General features: G+C 49.4%; 1 protein-coding gene across 1 annotated transcript in view; it reads left to right on the top strand.

Moving 5' to 3' along the window:
* LOC119395859 (complement factor B) overlaps positions 1 to 20,853 on the top strand; it is a 236,330-nt gene that overhangs the window by 89,740 nt on the left and 125,737 nt on the right. The window contains exons 6-8 of the mRNA XM_037662862.2: positions 6,989 to 7,177; positions 18,899 to 19,090; positions 20,563 to 20,745. Coding sequence (XP_037518790.1) covers positions 6,989 to 7,177; positions 18,899 to 19,090; positions 20,563 to 20,745 — 564 coding nt within the window. The remainder of the gene's footprint in view (positions 1 to 6,988; positions 7,178 to 18,898; positions 19,091 to 20,562; positions 20,746 to 20,853) is intronic.

Below are 20,853 nucleotides of genomic sequence, written 5' to 3' on the forward strand. Positions count from 1 at the left end.
ACTAGATTTTGTATTCCTCCTAGCGCTGCTAGCCTTATTTCGTGTTACATAGCATTCTATTGATATCGCATTCAATTCCTCACCTTTGCGACGACAGTGACTACTTTTAGTCACAAACTGCGAAGTTTTATTTCTTCATACGCGTATACCCCACCTCACTTCTCTTCGATTATACACCACTGTTGCTTCCATATCTCACCGCCGACTGACCCTATGAATGACGCGGCCGTAGCGCTGTTCTGAACACGGCCTCATAATATAAGCACAAACTTGGTAAACTAAAGCGCAAAAGACGATGCGACAAAACGCGAGGACAGACAGGACAAGCACTTTGCCAAATATCCTACAGCAACTCGCCCGAAATTCTGCCCTTTTATCCCACTAAAGTCACGCGTTACATCGGCTAGGGTGTGGTTGATAAGGCATTTGGGCGACAATTTTTTCCTTCTTCATTTTATCCTTGATACTGGCTATCTCACAGTGAGTCTGTTTGATGGCGTCGCTGCCTGATGCACTTTGCAGTTTAGTCACGAGGTATTTTCATGTTTAGTTAGCTTCTCCCTTCAGCCGAAGAGAATGAGTACGAAGTGCGTTGTTGCATATAGTGGCGTGAGATGTAAGTTAGATGAGCCTGCTATACCTCACTGACGCTTGCTTATATTAGGTAAGTTTTTGTACAGTTTCAAAACTGGTTCTAAATTATTAGATCTCATTAATAAAAAAAGTAAGGAAGCTTCGCATTAGGGGTGCCAAGCCTGAAGGAAGTTCGGAGCTGGACAGCCTTTGTTTCTCTTCATTTTTTCTCTCTCTCTCTCTCTGTGTGTATTTGTTTTTCTCTCATCTGTCTGTTTCATATCTATTTTTTGCTCTGTTTATTTGTATTTCCTTCTTTCCCTCTTATTGTATTTCTTCGTCGGTAGTACGTGTACGGTGTCCCCGTTTTCTCTCGTGCTCACTGGTACTTCTTTGTCCTCTTCTGTCGGCTCGCTGGTGCTCGCGATGGAAACAACATTCCCGGCCGCGCAAATGAAGTTAATTACAGAGTTCCAGCGGGTATAGCATTTGTGTGGGCCTTATCACAGTCAGACCTCCTTGCAAGGTTAAACTTGCACGAACGGAGATGCCCATATGACCTTCTAAAAACCTGAAGGATTCTTGCAAGTTTCCATAGTTGTCTAGGTGACGCCTCGGAATGTACGATAACGATGTCACCTTCCTTTAAGTCCGTGGCTCGTTGATTGCCTGCGAAATGTGCAGACCTGAGCTGCAGCAAATATTCTTTCCGCCATCGCTTCCAAAATTCTCGGTTAGAAGCCTTCTGTAGGCATGTCGACGAATGACATCCGATCGTCTCGAGTTGGCGTCAACGTCGACCGTGTCATATGGCATAGCAGTTAGTCGACGTCCAAGCAGTAGATCGGCTGGAGTCAAAGTGCATGGTTCCGTTTCGTCTGTCTCCACAAAGGTTAGAGGCCTAGAGTTGATTACTGCTTCGACTTCTGTCAGCACTGTCATAATTTCTTCAAAGTTGAGGTAGGCTCTGCCGAGAATCTTACGCAGCGAAGTCTTCACCGATCTTATCAGTCGTTCCCACCATCCAACCCACCATGGTGCATTGGGCACTATAAACTTCCAGAGAATGCCGTTGACGGTGAGATGGTTCGCGACGTCCTCTTCTTTGAAGATGTGACATAGCCGCTTTAAATCCGCTGGCTTCTTTTGAAAGGTCCTCGCGTTGTCCGAATAGATAACGCGGGGGAGTGCCCTCCGGCTGACAAACCGTCGCAAGGATAATATGAATGTTGGAGACGAGCTCAAGGTCTACGTAGCACTTTGCGTCGCCGTCTTGCGTGCGTTCTAAGAGAGGACCTGCGAAATCTACACAAGCAACCTCGAAAGGGTTTGTTGGCTTGATCCGGCGACTTGGCAAAGGCGCTGTTGGAGCACTTCCTGGTCTGGCGGCGAATCGTTTGCACACATTGCAACTGCGTATAACTTTTTTCACCAAGACACGCGCGCGACAAATCCAGGAGTGCTCTCTGAGCTGGGTGAGCGTATCTCGTACACCGTTGTGTAGGACTTGCTGATTTGCTCTGATGACAACCAGAGCGGAGTAATGATGCTTTGCTTGGAGAAGTATTGGATGCTTAACTGTTAGCGGTGACTTCAGGAGCGACAATCGTCCACCAACTCTGAGAATTCCGTCCGGTGAAATGATAGGTTGGAGAGGCCACTTGGCCACTGAACCATGTAGCCAGTCAGGACCATGCCACCACACTGAGCTGGATCTAACTTTGTCTAACGTCACACCTCTCGTTAGTAAATCAGACGGATTCTCCAATCCTGGGCTATATCTCCATCGGGATGGTTCTGTTCTGCACTTGATGTCCGTGATACGATTAGAAACGAATTGCTTCCACCTCGTGCAGTCTCCTCGTATCCATGACAGTACAATCGTGGAGTCGGTCCACATAGTGTACTCAATATGAATGTCGTTGAAGTGCACTGCTCACGTATGTCAGCAGTCTAGCGCCAACCAGTGCGCCCAAAAGCTCCACGCGTGGTAGTGTAGCTTTCTTAATGGGAGCCACACGTGCCTTGGAGATCAGCAAGATGGGTCGTTCGGCCATGGTAGTAACGGCGTATATTGCGGCTCCGTACGCTGCCGGGCTGGCGTCGCATAATACATGCAGATGCATTTCACTTGGCAACTTCCTCCTTCCGCCCAGATAGCGAGGAATCGATATTTCCTGCAGTTGTGGAAGCTGCCGTACTAGGTTTTGCCATTCGTCTCGCAGGTCATCAGGTAGTTGGTCATCCCAGCTTATTCCACGTGTCCACAGTTTTTGCAATAGTATCCGTATTGCAATGGTGTACGGTCCAACCATTCCGAGTGGGTCAGATATTCTCGATGTCGCCTGTAAGACGAACCGTTTAGTGTCAAGTTTCTCTTTCATAAAGTCTAGAAGTCGGCCGACCGAGAAACTGAACTCGTCCTTAACAGGATTCCAAGCAACGCCAAGAACTTTAACAGATTGCTCATGAAGCACTACCAGTTCTTGACTGGCAGATTCCTTTTGTCGTTCCAGTGCATCCATTAGGTTAGGTGAGATTGTGGTCCATTTGCGTAGGACCATTCCCGCTGCTTTCATGATTTGTTGCGCTCCACGACAAAATTCTTCAGCTTCGTCTTCCGTGTCGGCGCCCGTAACCAGGTCATCTACGTAAAAGGACTCGGCCAGTCTTGTTGCTCTTTTCTCTTTGACACCTTGCGTTCTCTTCACATGGTGAAGGATGGTCGCCGTGAGGAGGAATGGGCTGCATGTAGTTCCAAAGGGTACACGAGTCATCCATTCTTGGAGCTGACTACCCATTAGGTCACCTTCGGCAAACCACAGGAACCGAAAAGCGTCTCTGTCTTGTTTCCGTATGGATATTTGTAGCAATGCCTTCTCTATGTCAGCGATTACCGCTATAGGATGTGTCCTGAAACGCAGAAGTGTCTTCCCAAGGTCTTGGTAGAGGTTGTCTCCCTTTTCAAGGCACTCATTGAGAGACTTGCATTTCTTCTCATGAGATGATGCGTCGAAATACACCCGTACTTTCGTAGTCAACGCCTGCTCTCTGATGACTTTCTTGTGTGGCATGTAGTACAACTTGCCTGGTTCCGGAGGAACGTCGTCAACAATTTAGGCGTGTCCCGCTCGCACGTACTCACGTATGGTGTCGTCGTATGTCTCTAACAATCCCTTTTGCTTCGCTAGACGAGTAAGCAGCTTATGGAGCCTTGTCACAGCAACTTGCTTGTTGTCGGAAAGCTCGCATCCCTCCTTCCAAGGCAGCGCCACTTCATACCTTCCGTCGCAGTATGTTCTGGTGCTTTCGAAGTGTTGCATGACCTTGCTGACTTCATTAGGTTTTTCAACTGAGTCGGATATGCCAAGGTGTTCCAGTTCTCAGAACGTCCGTAGAAACTCATCTGACTCGACTACTTGAGTCTTCAAGGCGTAAACCATCATTCTCGCTGTGGCACACTGTGATGTCAAGAAGGTAGTGCGTCCTTGAAACGTCCAGCCAAGCTTGGAGTTCATGGCAATCAGTGAATCATTGTCCTCACACCGTAGGACTTCATCGGTCAGAACTCTGCACATTTGATCAGAGCCGATCAGCACGCTGATTCCACTTTGTGTGATCACTGATGCATGTGCGAGTTCATCGGCTACGTCCCTTCCCAATTTCTTAAAAGAAGCGACGAATGAGACTTCCATTCTTGTTTCGTCGATGTCTTGGCAGATGCGCGGAATCTCAATGGCACTTAGCGAAACCTCCATGTCAGAAAACTGACTTCGTAAGCGAAGCTCCACTATTCGTCGATTTTCGGCCGCTTGGTTTGAGGCACTGGCGAAGGTGTTGACAGCCATGTTTATGGATCCGAGGCATTTTAAGCCCAAGTGTCGTGACAACTCCTCGGTGACAAAGGTACGCTGACTGCCACCATCGAATACACCTCGCACGTAGCGGCAGTTGTGATCGCTTACCGCCCAGGCTCGGAACGTTTGGAGGAAGACGCACGCATTGTATCCATCGCTCCTTCGCCATCGTCTCCCTAGTGATGAGCAAACTGTCGCACTTGCACGGTCAGTCCGGGCGGCTTGGTGCGAGTTCATGTGGAATCCTGTCTGGGTCACACATACTCGAGGCATGTCGGCCTTTACACTTCGAACACGAGATCCTCCGCTTACAGTCGCGTGCCCTGTGGCCTTTCGTGGTACATCGGAAGCACCTTTTGTCACTCGACAGCACTTGCTTCTTTCGCGTCAGGGACATGTCGGTAGGACACGCTTCCGTGGAGTGCTGCTTGGATGAACAGAACGCACACATCTCGTTGTAGTGCTGATACTCACGAGTCGATTTCGTATGGAGAACAGATGACGTAGGTTGCTTCCAAGGACGACTACGGGCTGGCTGGGTCGCCACATGTTGAGCCCCGCTGTCTCGTCCGCTGCTATCCCTATAGTCGCTTTTTTCCAAACTCTCCAATTCGATCGAAAGGAGCTTCAGGAGACCGTCCAGCCCTGCGTTGTCCACGGCATCATTTTCAGCTTGTGCGCCACAGGTACGGTGATACAGGACCACGACGTCTCGGGGTAATGTCCTAAGTATGACGTCGCAGAGCATCGACGAAAATGAAGACCACTGCACACCCAGTGACTCCAGCCCTCGGATGTTCACGAGCACGTGGTCGTAGAGTTGTCGGAGGGCTATTGTATCACCAGATGCTCGAACAGGAGTCAGCTGACGCAATCTTGCAAAGTATTCCTGCTCTTGGCGGGTCTTGTCCCCGAAGCGCTTCTGTAGTAGGTCTACAGCGTCCTTATAGCATGCTTCAGTCGTTGGAAGACCGGCCACCGCTGAGGCAGCGTCTCCTTTTAAAAACTGTCGCAGATAGTGGAATTTCTCCGTCGTAGTCAGGGTGACGTTGTTGTGGACAATCTGGAGAAACTGCTCCCAGAACTCCGTCCATTTACACACATCCCCAGAAAAAGGCGCGATCGTGAGCTTCGGCAGCTTGGCTCCCGAACCCGATCCCTCATCTGCTGGTGTGCTTGAAATGCGGTTCCGACGGCTTATGAGCTCGGCGAGAATGCGCGTCGCGGTGTCTTCATACTCTAAAATTGTTTCGTACTCGGATTGGAAGTCCTCGTCCGTGATGACGCTCTACAATTCGTTGTTGATCTTGTTCAACTCATCGTTGTTCGTTTTGAGCCTCTCGTAGACGGAATCGAGCTGCTCATGCGTTGCGGAGTCGTTGCGAAGTAGGGCACTTGCCTCATTGATGATCCGGCTGTTCAAAGATCGTCGTGAAGTCCGCTTCGCCTTGAGCTTCTCCATTTCATCCGGGCAACTCGTAGCCGTCGGTAGGTTTATCCCGGGTTTCGGCACCAAATGTTTGGGATATCGCGTCGAGAAGCCGTTGAAGAACTCGATACCGTCGAGGTGATTAAAAGAGGGCTTTATTTGACACTGAGTGAGGCCATTCAGACACTGCTAGTCGTTCTATGCCCCCGTTTTCTCTCGTGTTCACTGGTATTTCTTTGTCCTCTTCTGTCGGCTCGCTGGTGCTCGCGATGGAAACAATAAGGCATTACACAGTTCAGGAAAATTCCGTCTTTGAGAAAATTGAATTCCGAACCTATATTTCCATGATCGCATGATGGTCCTTTGGTTGGGCATTTCTACAGACCGACACAAGCTGGAAAGAATATGAAAGACGTCACGCCGATTTATCCCGAAAACAGCGGGTCGCGGACGGCCGCTGCTACAGTGTACTAGAATAATGCATTTTTCTAGCACACTGTACCCACCACCTACGAATAAAGAAGGAAAGAAACAAAGAAAGAAAGAAAGAAAGAAAGAAAGAAAGTAGGTAAGTAAGTTCGTTCGGCACGTCCACGCCAAGCATCTCGCTTGTCCCCATTTCACCTATTTGGGAAAGGCTCAGGAACATTATTTTTCCAATGACAGTCAGATGCACCCGATACAACTGTTCACTACCCTCTCCTATTGTGATTTCCAACTCGCACGCGCCAGCTAGCGTTCGCGCCTGCTTTGCGTTCATGTGGGAGGGTACCCTTTCGGTAGTGCCTAGCCACGGATGTTCCAGGAGGTAATTTTTTCTTCAGTTGCCTTTGTATCCGTGTGGCGGCGTCTGCAGTGGTGGCCAGGACAGTGTGCATCACAAAACCGAGGTAGGTGCAGTGGTGACGCAGGACGCGCAGACAATGTAAACATGTAACTAGAGTACACCGTGCAGTCGGTTCGCAAGGCGACATAATTTGTGTGTTTCTGTATCTTTTTTTCTTTTCTTCCTGGATAACAGCAATACGGGATAAAGACTGTTACTATCGATATTAGATGTTTTTACAGGCGCTTTTCAGCACCTCGCAGACGTTTCATTTTTATCAATGATTACTTTTATTTAACGCAGCACACAGTTATTGCGACGATTTCCACGTCGTGAACGGTGAAGTTTTCGGCGAACGCTCTGGGGGCGAGTACTTCACACCTGGAGACAGTGCCTTCATCACCTGTGCACCAGGATATCGCGTCAACGGAACAGATCAACTGTACTGCGAAGAGGAGGGTTTTTGGGACGACGACGTGCCTACTTGCGTTGGTGAGTTGGCCTACTTTAACTTGATTTTGCTTACGCTTGATCGTTAACAAGCTTCTCAAGACATAGAAGAATGCATGGGTGCTCCGCTTTCGGACGCAGCGACCGGCAATAGTCGGGCATACCGCTCTTTGGTATTCCGAGCGGAAAACAAATGGCAGGCGACGGGCTGTGTGGCTGCACAGAACACGGCGGGAGATATTTGTTCCGACAAATCATACCCGACTTGGTGATGTGAGCGTTTCGTTGAGTATTCGCAAATGTTGTTTCGGGGGAGTACTTCCGCCGCCTCTACTCTATACTAGCGCAGCGTGTTTCGCGTGATTGCCGCGGTACTTGCATGTATCATAATATTGCCATGCAGCTCTTATTGTGCTTGGCATAAAATTAATGCCTTTGGGCTCACCGATAACGTTCAGCGCAGTATGGCTATGGACTGCTACAGCAGTTTCACGGCAACCGCTTTCCATTCATAAATTTTTCTGCTGCTAAAAACTACCTTGAAAGGAAACAGTCTCTGCGCTCCTTCGCGACAAGTTTCAATTTTGTGTGAGATGCACATGGCTACTTTAAAGTGAAAGAAGCTGACGGAAAGCTGAATCACTCCGGAATCAGTGCACATCTCTGAAATGAAGAAGCCACCTGCTCTGAAACTGCCCGCATGACGCAATGTTGCATCAAAGTTACCTAAGGAGTTTTAGTCAACACGCTGAGGTTTACTTTGAGGAAAAATAATGAGAAGTCTCAATAAAATTCCAGAAAACTGTGATGCGGCTGCGAGAGCATCGGTAAGCGCTTAGTTGTGGAAAATTGGCGTAAAATAAATCTCATATAGGTCACTGAGCATCTCTTCCGTGATTGCATGCAGTTCTATACCTTTCCATACGCCTGCATGTCACGTATACTTGTATGCACCGAGGCACCTGTGTGTTCCACTGTTCGTATTTGCTTGTCCCCAGGAAAAAAAGACAGTGAGAAATTCTGACAGGGCGCAAGACGAAGAAGGGACGACAACAGCGCTGATATTGTGTCAAGCATAAGCAAACTAGCCCAAACTTCTACCCTAGCAACCGCATGTGTTTACATCGCGTTCTCACCTACGTTAGAATCATCCTTCATTACATGACGCGCGACTCTAATGTGTATTTGTTCGCATATAGGTTACAAGCGCTCGAAAACAAGTGCCGACAGCGGAGCATGTGATTACCGCGCAGTTGGCAATTCTTTCATCGCGTCTGTACGCGATGCACAGGCAATTGAAAACCGCAGCTATTTTTTGCCTAATCAGTTAGAGGAACAGCAGCGCATTTCATTGTGGTCTGCAAGAGCGCACGCTTTTCGTAAAACGAGCGTTATTCCGCGTAATATCAACGCCGCGCCACAGCAGCTTCAGCCGCGCTGGACCAAATATGGTGGTGGGCCGGACGGTCGCGGCATGGAGTTGCTGGCAATATTTACTAGAGGTAACTCTCGCGCTGCGATCGTTCGACCACCGTGGGAATCATGGGCAGTACATAGATATCCCTATTCTTCGTTTTTTGTTGTGTTTTAGCTTTTTTCTAGGATAGAGGAATGGCTCGTTGTGAACGTCGCGAGCGAATTCGAACTGGTCGGCCTAAAAGGGTTAAGGTGGCCAAGTGAGTCTGCTGAACGTTTGCTGAACTTCATTAACTTCATTCCCCGACAAAGCGCTGCAGGCGGCTGCTACACGGGGTCCGTTCGATGTGCATGAATGGATGACGAAGTACTGCACATTGCCATCCGTAACAATATGTGCGGGAGAAGCAGCACTTGTCTGGTTTACGTTTTTTCTGCACCCTTTCAGCTGCGCGAGCAGCTTGGTAAGTGCAGAAGTGTGGTTGTGAAGTAGCAGTGCAGCGGAAGACAGTTGTACAGGCGTCGTCGCATTTTTTTATATGTGCTGGCGCGCCAGAGACAAACAGTCGCTGCTGCATTCGCTCTATTTCAACACACAATAATCGTAGTTACAAGTTACAGATGGAGACGTTCGACGATAATTCAGACGTTTTAATTCAGCATCACGCAAGGAAAAAAAGACATCAAGCACTCGTAGTTTGGCGAGAAACATTTCCGCGATTAACACAACGCTTCCGCAAGTTCATCAGTAGGCTAGATTTTGTAAGAGCCACAACACTGGACATCACAATATATGGCCTTTTTTTTTGCAAGACATTATAGTTGTCATCAAGATCGATTACTGCGCCTACCAAACGCTGAAGCTGCATGGTTTGAGCTAAAAACACAGCGTAGTGGGACATCTGACTACACAGAAGAACAAAATGAGCACATACTCGTTACTGGTAATACATATTCGCTTCTTTGCACGCATAAAAACAATACTAAATTTCAAAGATGTGTAATCGCGTAGTACGTAAAAAAGTATTCGCATTTCAACTTTGCCTTAAGAAATTCCTGCTAAACCTGAACGTAAGCACAAAAGCCAACATGGAAGTTATCGCAACATTCCCAATGTCTGAGCGACCGCATGTTTTTTTTAAACGTGTCGATGCGAAGGGTCTCTCTGCACGTCGTATTTCTTACAGTATATTTTATTTGTCCCTTATTCTTTATCAGTTTTGGAAGTCAAAAAAGCCACTTAAAGTCGAAAGAACGAAGCTTAAGCAAGTCTATGTAATATCCCTGATTCCCATGCTGATTAAGGGGGTAACAGCGCGAACACACACCCACAAGAGAGGCAACACGGACACAAGCCCCGTGTCGTCTCTCTTGTGGGTGTGTGTTCGCACTGTTACCCCCTTAATCCACGATGTACCAACTCGCCCAAGACGAAGTAATAATGAAGTTGACATGCTGGTTGAAGCGCTATGCATTGCATCTTCCATAGAAACTAGCGGACGATTTCCCTCTAGTGTACTAAGAAACTGCATGGGTGGCAGTTTTTTCCCGTTCCAATGACTTTACATAGCCATGGGGCACCTCGATGGCAGCGTTTCATCGTTCAGGGTGGTTACACTCACTGTCTGCGCCGGCGCCATTTCGAGTCAAACACTGCAGCTATCGTGTTGTGTGATGTTGCCATATTGGGTCAAACAGTGCACACGAACGTGACGCCTCCTGTGGCAGCGTTCGTGCGTACAGGGTGGTTACACTCATTGTCGGCGCCGCCACCATATCGAGTCAAACACTGCACCTATTGTGTTGTGTGATGTTGCCATATTGGGTCAAACAGTGCACACGAACGTGACGCCTCCTGTGGCAGCGTTCCCGCGTACAGGGTGGTTACACTCATTGCCCGCACCGCCTCCATATCACATCAAACCCTGCAGTTATCACGTTCTGTGATGTTGACATATTGGGTCAAACGGTGCACAAGAATAGGACGCCTCGATGGCAGCGTTCCTGCGTACAGAATGGTTACACTCATTGTCGGCGGCGCCACCATATCGAGTCAAACGCTGCACCTATTGTGTTGTGTGATGTTGCCATATTGGGTCAAACAGTGCACACGAACGTGACGCTTCCTGTGGCAGCGTTCCTGCGTACAGGGTGGTTACACTCATTGCCCGCACCGCCTCCATATCACATCAAACCCTGCAGCTATCACGTTCTGTGATGTTGACATATTGCGTCAAACAGTGCACAAGAATAGGACGCCTCGATGGAAGAGTTCCTGCGTACAGAATGGTTACACTCATTGTCGGCGGCGCCACCATATCGAGTCAAACGCTGCACCTATTGTGTTGTGTGATGTTGCCATATTGGGTCAAACAGTGCACACGAACGTGACGCTTCCTGTGGCAGCGTTCCTGCGTACAGGGTGGTTACACTCATTGCCCGCACCGCCTCCATATCACATCAAACCCTGCAGCTCTCACGTTCTGTGATGTTGACATATTGGGTCAAACAGTGCACAAGAATAGGACGCCTCGATGGCAGCGTTCCTGCGTACAGGATGGTTACACCCATTGTCGGCGGCGCCACCATATCGAGTCAAACACTGCACCTATTGTGTTGTGTGATGTTGCCATATTGGGTCAAACAGTGCACACGAACGTGACGCTTCCTGTGGCAGCGTTCCTGCGTACAGGGTGGTTACACTCATTGCCCGCACCGCCTCCATATCACATCAAACCCTGCAGCTCTCACGTTCTGTGATGTTGACATATTGGGTCAAACAGTGCACAAGAATAGGACGCCTCGATGGCAGCGTTCCTGCGTACAGGATGGTTACACCCATTGTCGGCGGCGCCACCATATCGAGTCAAACACTGCACCTATTGTGTTGTGTGATGTTGCCATATTGGGTCAAACAGTGCACACGAACGTGACGCATCCTGTGGCAGCGTTCCTGCGTACAGGGTGGTTACACTCATTGCCCGCACCGCCTCCATATCACATCAAACCCTGCAGCTATCACGTTCTGTGATGTTGGCATATTGGGTCAAACAGTGCACAAGAATAGGACGCCTCGATGGCAGCGTTCCTGCGTACAGGATGGTTACACTCATTGTCGGCGCCGCCACCATATCGAGTCAAACACTGCACCTATTGTGTTGTGTGATGTTGCCATATTGGGTCAAACAGTGCACACGAACGTGACGCCTCCTGTGGCAGCGTTCCTGCGTACAGGGTGGTTACACTCATTGCCCGCACCGCCTCCATATCACATCAAACCCTGCAGCTATCACGTTCTGTGATGTTGACATATTGCGTCAAACAGTGCACAAGAATAGGACGCCTCGATGGCAGCGTTCCTGCGTACAGAATGGTTACACTCATTGTCGGCGGCGCCACCATATCGAGTCAAACGCTGCACCTATTGTGTTGTGTGATGTTGCCATATTGGGTCAAACAGTGCACACGAACGTGACGCTTCCTGTGGCAGCGTTCCTGCGTACAGGGTGGTTACACTCATTGCCCGCACCGCCTCCATATCACATCAAACCCTGCAGCTCTCACGTTCTGTGATGTTGACATATTGGGTCAAACAGTGCACAAGAATAGGACGCCTCGATGGCAGCGTTCCTGCGTACAGGATGGTTACACCCATTGTCGGCGGCGCCACCATATCGAGTCAAACACTGCACCTATTGTGTTGTGTGATGTTGCCATATTGGGTCAAACAGTGCACACGAACGTGACGCTTCCTGTGGCAGCGTTCCTGCGTACAGGGTGGTTACACTCATTGCCCGCACCGCCTCCATATCACATCAAACCCTGCAGCTCTCACGTTCTGTGATGTTGACATATTGGGTCAAACAGTGCACAAGAATAGGACGCCTCGATGGCAGCGTTCCTGCGTACAGGATGGTTACACCCATTGTCGGCGGCGCCACCATATCGAGTCAAACACTGCACCTATTGTGTTGTGTGATGTTGCCATATTGGGTCAAACAGTGCACACGAACGTGACGCATCCTGTGGCAGCGTTCCTGCGTACAGGGTGGTTACACTCATTGCCCGCACCGCCTCCATATCACATCAAACCCTGCAGCTATCACGTTCTGTGATGTTGGCATATTGGGTCAAACAGTGCACAAGAATAGGACGCCTCGATGGCAGCGTTCCTGCGTACAGGATGGTTACACTCATTGCCGGCGCCGCCACCATATCGAGTCAAACACTGCACCTATTGTGTTGTGTGATGTTGCCATATTGGGTCAAACAGTGCACACGAACGTGACGCCTCCTGTGGCAGCGTTCCTGCGTACAGGGTGGTACACTCATTGCCCGCACCGCCTCCATATCACATCAAACCCTGCAGCTATCACGTTCTGTGATGTTGACATATTGGGTCAAACGGTGCACAAGAATAGGACGCCTCGATGGCAGCGTTCCTGCGTACAGAATGGTTACACTCATTGTCGGCGGCGCCACCATATCGAGTCAAACGCTGCACCTATTGTGTTGTGTGATGTTGCCATATTGGGTCAAACAGTGCACACGAACGTGACGCCTCCTGTGGCAGCGTTCCTGCGTACAGGGTGGTTACACTCATTGCCCGCACCGCCTCCATATCACATCAAACCCTGCAGCTATCACGTTCTGTGATGTTGACATATTGCGTCAAACAGTGCACAAGAATAGGACGCCTCGATGGCAGCGTTCCTGCGTACAGAATGGTTACACTCATTGTCGGCGGCGCCACCATATCGAGTCAAACGCTGCACCTATTGTGTTGTGTGATGTTGCCATATTGGGTCAAACAGTGCACACGAACGTGACGCTTCCTGTGGCAGCGTTCCTGCGTACAGGGTGGTTACACTCATTGCCCGCACCGCCTCCATATCACATCAAACCCTGCAGCTCTCACGTTCTGTGATGTTGACATATTGGGTCAAACAGTGCACAAGAATAGGACGCCTCGATGGCAGCGTTCCTGCGTACAGGATGGTTACACCCATTGTCGGCGGCGCCACCATATCGAGTCAAACACTGCACCTATTGTGTTGTGTGATGTTGCCATATTGGGTCAAACAGTGCACACGAACGTGACGCTTCCTGTGGCAGCGTTCCTGCGTACAGGGTGGTTACACTCATTGCCCGCACCGCCTCCATATCACATCAAACCCTGCAGCTCTCACGTTCTGTGATGTTGACATATTGGGTCAAACAGTGCACAAGAATAGGACGCCTCGATGGCAGCGTTCCTGCGTACAGGATGGTTACACCCATTGTCGGCGGCGCCACCATATCGAGTCAAACACTGCACCTATTGTGTTGTGTGATGTTGCCATATTGGGTCAAACAGTGCACACGAACGTGACGCATCCTGTGGCAGCGTTCCTGCGTACAGGGTGGTTACACTCATTGCCCGCACCGCCTCCATATCACATCAAACCCTGCAGCTATCACGTTCTGTGATGTTGGCATATTGGGTCAAACAGTGCACAAGAATAGGACGCCTCGATGGCAGCGTTCCTGCGTACAGGATGGTTACACTCATTGCCGGCGCCGCCACCATATCGAGTCAAACACTGCACCTATTGTGTTGTGTGATGTTGCCATATTGGGTCAAACAGTGCACACGAACGTGACGCCTCCTGTGGCAGCGTTCCTGCGTACAGGGTGGTACACTCATTGCCCGCACCGCCTCCATATCACATCAAACCCTGCAGCTATCACGTTCTGTGATGTTGACATATTGGGTCAAACGGTGCACAAGAATAGGACGCCTCGATGGCAGCGTTCCTGCGTACAGAATGGTTACACTCATTGTCGGCGGCGCCACCATATCGAGTCAAACGCTGCACCTATTGTGTTGTGTGATGTTGCCATATTGGGTCAAACAGTGCACACGAACGTGACGCTTCCTGTGGCAGCGTTCCTGCGTACAGGGTGGTTACACTCATTGCCCGCACCGCCTCCATATCACATCAAACCCTGCAGCTATCACGTTCTGTGATGTCGACATATTGCGTCAAACAGTGCACAAGAATAGGACGCCTCGATGGCAGCGTTCCTGCGTACAGAATGGTTACACTCATTGTCGGCGGCGCCACCATATCGAGTCAAACGCTGCACCTATTGTGTTGTGTGATGTTGCCATATTGGGTCAAACAGTGCACACGAACGTGACGCTTCCTGTGGCAGCGTTCCTGCGTACAGGGTGGTTACACTCATTACCCGCACCGCCTCCATATCACATCAAACCCTGCAGCTCTCACGTTCTGTGATGTTGACATATTGGGTCAAACAGTGCACAAGAATAGGACGCCTCGATGGCAGCGTTCCTGCGTACAGGATGGTTACACCCATTGTCGGCGGCGCCACCATATCGAGTCAAACACTGCACCTATTGTGTTGTGTGATGTTGCCATATTGGGTCAAACAGTGCACACGAACGTGACGCTTCCTGTGGCAGCGTTCCTGCGTACAGGGTGGTTACACTCATTGCCCGCACCGCCTCCATATCACATCAAACCCTGCAGCTCTCACGTTCTGTGATGTTGACATATTGGGTCAAACAGTGCACAAGAATAGGACGCCTCGATGGCAGCGTTCCTGCGTACAGGATGGTTACACTCATTGTTGGCGCCGCCACCATATCGAGTCAAACACTGCACCTATTGTGTTGTGTGATGTTGCCATATTGGGTCAAACAGTGCACACGAACGTGACGCCTCCTGTGGCAGCATTCCTGCGTACAGGGTGGTTACACTCATTGCCCGCACCGCCTCCATATCACATCAAACCCTGCAGCTATCACGTTCTGTGATGTTGACATATTGCGTCAAACAGTGCACAAGAATAGGACGCCTCGATGGCAGCGTTCCTGCGTACAGAATGGTTACACTCATTGTCGGCGGCGCCACCATATCGAGTCAAACGCTGCACCTATTGTGTTGTGTGATGTTGCCATATTGGGTCAAACAGTGCACACGAACGTGACGCTTCCTGTGGCAGCGTTCCTGCGTACAGGGTGGTTACACTCATTGCCCGCACCGCCTCCATATCACATCAAACCGTGCAGCTCTCACGTTCTGTGATGTTGACATATTGGGTCAAACAGTGCACAAGAATAGGACGCCTCGATGGCAGCGTTCCTGCGTACAGGATGGTTACACCCATTGTCGGCGGCGCCACCATATCGAGTCAAACACTGCACCTATTGTGTTGTGTGATGTTGCCATATTGGGTCAAACAGTGCACACGAACGTGACGCTTCCCGTGGCAGCGTTCCTGCGTACAGGGTGGTTACACTCATTGCCCGCACCGCCTCCATATCACATCAAACCCTGCAGCTCTCACGTTCTGTTATGTTGACATATTGGGTCAAACAGTGCACAAGAATAGGACGCCTCGATGGCAGCGTTCCTGCGTACAGGATGGTTACACCCATTGTCGGCGGCGCCACCATATCGAGTCAAACACTGCACCTATTGTGTTGTGTGATGTTGCCATATTGGGTCAAACAGTGCACACGAACGTGACGCATCCTGTGGCAGCGTTCCTGCGTACAGGGTGGTTACACTCATTGCCTGCACCGCCTCCATATCACATCAAACCCTGCAGCTATCACGTTCTGTGATGTTGGCATATTGGGTCAAACAGTGCACAAGAATAGGACGCCTCGATGGCAGCGTTCCTGCGTACAGGATGGTTACACTCATTGTCGGCGCCGCCACCATATCGAGTCAAACACTGCACCTATTGTGTTGTGTGATGTTGCCATATTGGGTCAAACAGTGCACACGAACGTGACGCCTCCTGTGGCAGCGTTCCTGCGTACAGGGTGGTTACACTCATTGCCCGCACCGCCTCCATATCACATCAAACCCTGCAGCTATCACGTTCTGTGATGTTGACATATTGGGTCAAACAGTGCACAAGAATAGGACGCCTCGATGGCAGCCTTCCTGCGTACGGGATGGTTACACCCATTGTCGGCGGCGCCACCATATCGAGTCAAACACTGCACCTATTGTGTTGTGTGATGTTGCCATATTGGGTCAAACAGTGCACACGAACGTGACGCCTCCTGTGGCAGCGTTCCTGCGTACAGGGTGGTTACACTCATTGCCCGCACCGCCTCCATATCACATCAAACCCTGCAGCTATCACGTTCTGTGATGTTGACATATTGGGTCAAACAGTGCACAAGAATAGGACGCCTCGATGGCAGCGTTCCTGCGTACAGGATGGTTACACCCATTGTCGGCGGCGCCACCATATCGAGTCAAACACTGCACCTATTGTGTTGTGTGATGTTGCCATATTGGGTCAAACAGTGCACACGAACGTGACGCATCCTGTGGCAGCGTTCCTGCGTACAGGGTGGTTACACTCATTGCCCGCACCGCCTCCATATCACATCAAACCCTGCAGCTATCACGTTCTGTGATGTTGGCATATTGGGTCAAACAGTGCACAAGAATAGGACGCCTCGATGGCAGCGTTCCTGCGTACAGGATGGTTACACTCATTGTCGGCGCCGCCACCATATCGAGCCAAACACTGCACCTATTGTGTTGTGTGATGTTGCCATATTGGGTCAAACAGTGCACACGAACGTGACGCCTCCTGTGGCAGCGTTCCTGCGTACAGGGTGGTTACACTCATTGCCCGCACCGCCTCCATATCACATCAAACCCTGCAGCTATCACGTTCTGTGATGTTGACATATTGGGTCAAACAGTGCACAAGAATAGGACGCCTCGATGGCAGCCTTCCTGCGTACGGGATGGTTACACCCATTGTCGGCGGCGCCACCATATCGAGTCAAACACTGCACCTATTGTGTTGTGTGATGTTGCCATATTGGGTCAAACAGTGCACACGAACGTGACGCCTCCTGTGGCAGCGTTCCTGCGTACAGGGTGGTTACACTCATTGCCCGCACCGCCTCCATATCACATCAAACCCTGCAGCTATCACGTTCTGTGATGTTGACATATTGGGTCAAACAGTGCACAAGAATAGGACGCCTCGATGGCAGCGTTCCTGCGTAGAGGGTGGTTGAACTCATTGTCCGCGCCGCCGCCATACCGCGTCAAACACTGCAGCTCTTGCATTGTGTGTTGTTAGCATATGGAGTCAAACAGTACACACGAATAGGACGCCTCGATGACAGCGTTCCTTAACAAACAAATGCTGCTATCGAGGCGTCCTACGTGGACATGAAGCCTAGTGCCATCTCTAGGAGGTGGTGATAAAGCCGCACTGCGAAACTAACGAAGGGCTTATGTTAAACAGAACACAAGCAAGCCTGTCTCAGCGCCAAAAATAACGATAAAGTGTAGGGTGCCCTTCAACAGCCTCTGGAACGTCGCTATTGGAAATGACAAATAAAACTTCAGCGTACAAGTTATCTTCGTCAATTACGCGATTATTTAACATTCCTTGCCTTTCGGTTAGGAAGAGTGATGCACACCCATGCATAGACCCGCTATTAGGTTCCGAAGGAAGAATGACTATATGGATTACAAATGTGTAAAGCTGTCGTGAATAATATTATTTAAGTTGTTAGAGCTGAAAGAGAGGTCTACCGCGTCGAGCTCCTATTCAAGGGCGATAGACAGTGCCTTCCTTCCCAGCGTGCACACGCCTGTTGGTGCTGCACCGACTTAGCACGCGTTTGGTGCAGAAGACACACACACACACACACACACACACACACACACGCACACACACACGCACACACACACACACACACACACACACACACACACACAACACACACTTGATAGGTTCGCGATTGCCTTGGGCATGCGCAGATAACTTTTCGTGCCTTCTTTCTTTTCCGTCGTTGTGCGTCTTCTCAATTGTAAGTCGGAGTTTGTAGTGTGTCGACTTCTCTCTTGTGTCCGTGCCCGTGTGTGCACGCCATGTATCTTTAAGATGCGCGCGCAAGCTCGCACGCGCACACACACACACACACACACGCGCGCGCGCGCGCGCGCGCGTGCGCGTTCGTTGTTGTTGCCTCGTAACAATCGAAAGAACTGAATATACAAAAGGGATGCTGGAACTGAGCGCTTCACGGCTAATTAACACGGTACCGCGATTTGCTTCCAAATCTGCTGGGTGACTGGTTGGTGGTAAAACGCTCGTAGAATGCAGCCATCGGCACATGATGCACAAATATATTCTGTGCAAATCCGTACGTTGCTATTTCATCGTCAGAAAAATTTCTCACTCATTGTTTTTTTTACCAGTGCCACTGTACTTATTTGTTCACCAAAACTTGTATATTTGCGTATGGATATTAAGAATGAAAGACTTTGCCATATTTCCATGCAGAGTCTACCTGCACTCGCTTCGAGCCCGCTCCGCACCTCATCGTTTATGAGTTCCTGAATGACAACAGAACTTCATTTGCCGAGGGAACAGCCATAAACTTCAATTGCGAGGTTGGTTACCAACTGCGTGGGGCAGTCTTCAGCACTGTGTGCAAAAATGGCGGCTGGATCGGCCGGCTGCCCAAATGCGAAGGTAAGGGTCTTTTGCTGCAGCAAAATGAAATAGAATATTGGAGCGGAGCAAAATTATTGAGGTAAAGTGCAAGTCAACTCGCAAAGTATTTCAACGTAACATAAAAACAGTATTCCTTTTTGAGGAGATATTCAGTACGCAGTCCAGGGAAGTGGAGCAGTCGTTGACTGCCCTTTCTGTGTTAAAATTTAGTCATAAATTTGCGCCGACTTTTCCTGATCACTCTAAGTCTCCTTTCCGTGTGAAAAATAAACAACGTGAAGTCAGTTTGTTAGACACGCTAGCAATATTTCAAATGGAAACCTGCCTAATGAGATGGTTCATGCTATAAAACCAGAGGAGTGACTGATATAACCGAAGATCTCAGTTTTGGAACATTTTTATATAAACGTACAAGTTGCACTGTTCATTTCTGTTCTAAAGCGGGGGCGACAACAATGTGCCTTTCGGTTGATTCTGCTCTTTGTGGTCGATACAGAGTGCATGATTTCTTCATGGGTGGCTGCAAAAACTTTGCTAGCGCCACATGGACATGTTCGTGAACAAGATACCTTCTGTTTTTTTCACGAGTGGCTGCATTGTTTACTTGTATGTGGCCTATACTGAAACCCACCCAGGTATATTTTAAGTATTCAAACTTGCAAAAATAACCGTAGAAATTCAAATGTGAAATATCTCAGTTTATGCAGCCTTGCGATAACTCGACGTTTTATGTTGTGCCTGGAAACAATATGTGTTGTAACTTTAGGTATGTTGCGCTCCTCTAGAGGTAAAAAACAAAAAGAAACAAAGTTAAACAACCTTAGACAATGAGGCTGTCGTTGCCTTTTCCAACATTGCAGCGTCGTAATGTCGCTACAATTATGTCACTGCACCTTGCCCAAGCAGAAGCCTTTAAGGGTCTCTGGCAGTCTAAATTTTCGTTTGCGATTTTTATGCCTTCATGAGTATCTCTGTGTCTGATGATTATGAAATACACTAGTAAATTTTGTAACGTAACCTATAATTAACAATGTCGTCGCTTATTCTGGTCACTTTCGACATTACTTCAAAAAGCTCGCTCAACGGTTTAAGAAACTGGCGCCCCGCTAGTCTTTAGTGCCATAACGTCGCCTGAACTAGAGCGTCAGTGACCTTGACAGCGCGTATTTAGAGAGAGTACTAGTTTCAGAACACCCTCCGTGGCCTGATAACCCTGGGCTCCTCGCCTTGTAAATAAAGGGTTGTTTTTAATCGCTCCCATCACATCAGTAGCCCAACTTCCTTCTCTGACTCGTAGTGTCCGATGATGCGTTCCTTATAATCCAGAAGATTTCGCAGTTCTCGACGCCGTTAGAACACTGCTCTTCGTCCATCCTCGGGGCGCCGTAAGTTGACGTGGCGCGAATGTTGGTCAACACTAACGTGTCTTTCTAATCTCTCCATAAGGCGACAGTGACCTAAAGCCTATGCATATCTACTACTCCCCGCAGAGATCCGCTGTGGTCCTCTGAGGGCCCCTGTGCACGGGTCGATGAGAGGCAATTACTCTACGGCAGTAGACGCCACAGTTGAGTTTGGCTGCTTTCAAGGATACACACTGCTGGGTCCGAGCAGACGCACGTGTGGTTTTAATGGCCAATGGGATGGCGAGCCGGTACGCTGCATATCCAACGGTAAGTGACACACATCGTGCTGCGTAACGGTTGTTTTCATCATTACAATTGTATTTTATGTCCATACAATCGAAGCCTTCTTGGAAAGGTCCACATTTTTTCTTTGCA

Source organism: Rhipicephalus sanguineus, chromosome 6 (assembly GCF_013339695.2).
Source record: "Rhipicephalus sanguineus isolate Rsan-2018 chromosome 6, BIME_Rsan_1.4, whole genome shotgun sequence".
NCBI classification, from domain to species: domain Eukaryota; kingdom Metazoa; phylum Arthropoda; class Arachnida; order Ixodida; family Ixodidae; genus Rhipicephalus; species Rhipicephalus sanguineus.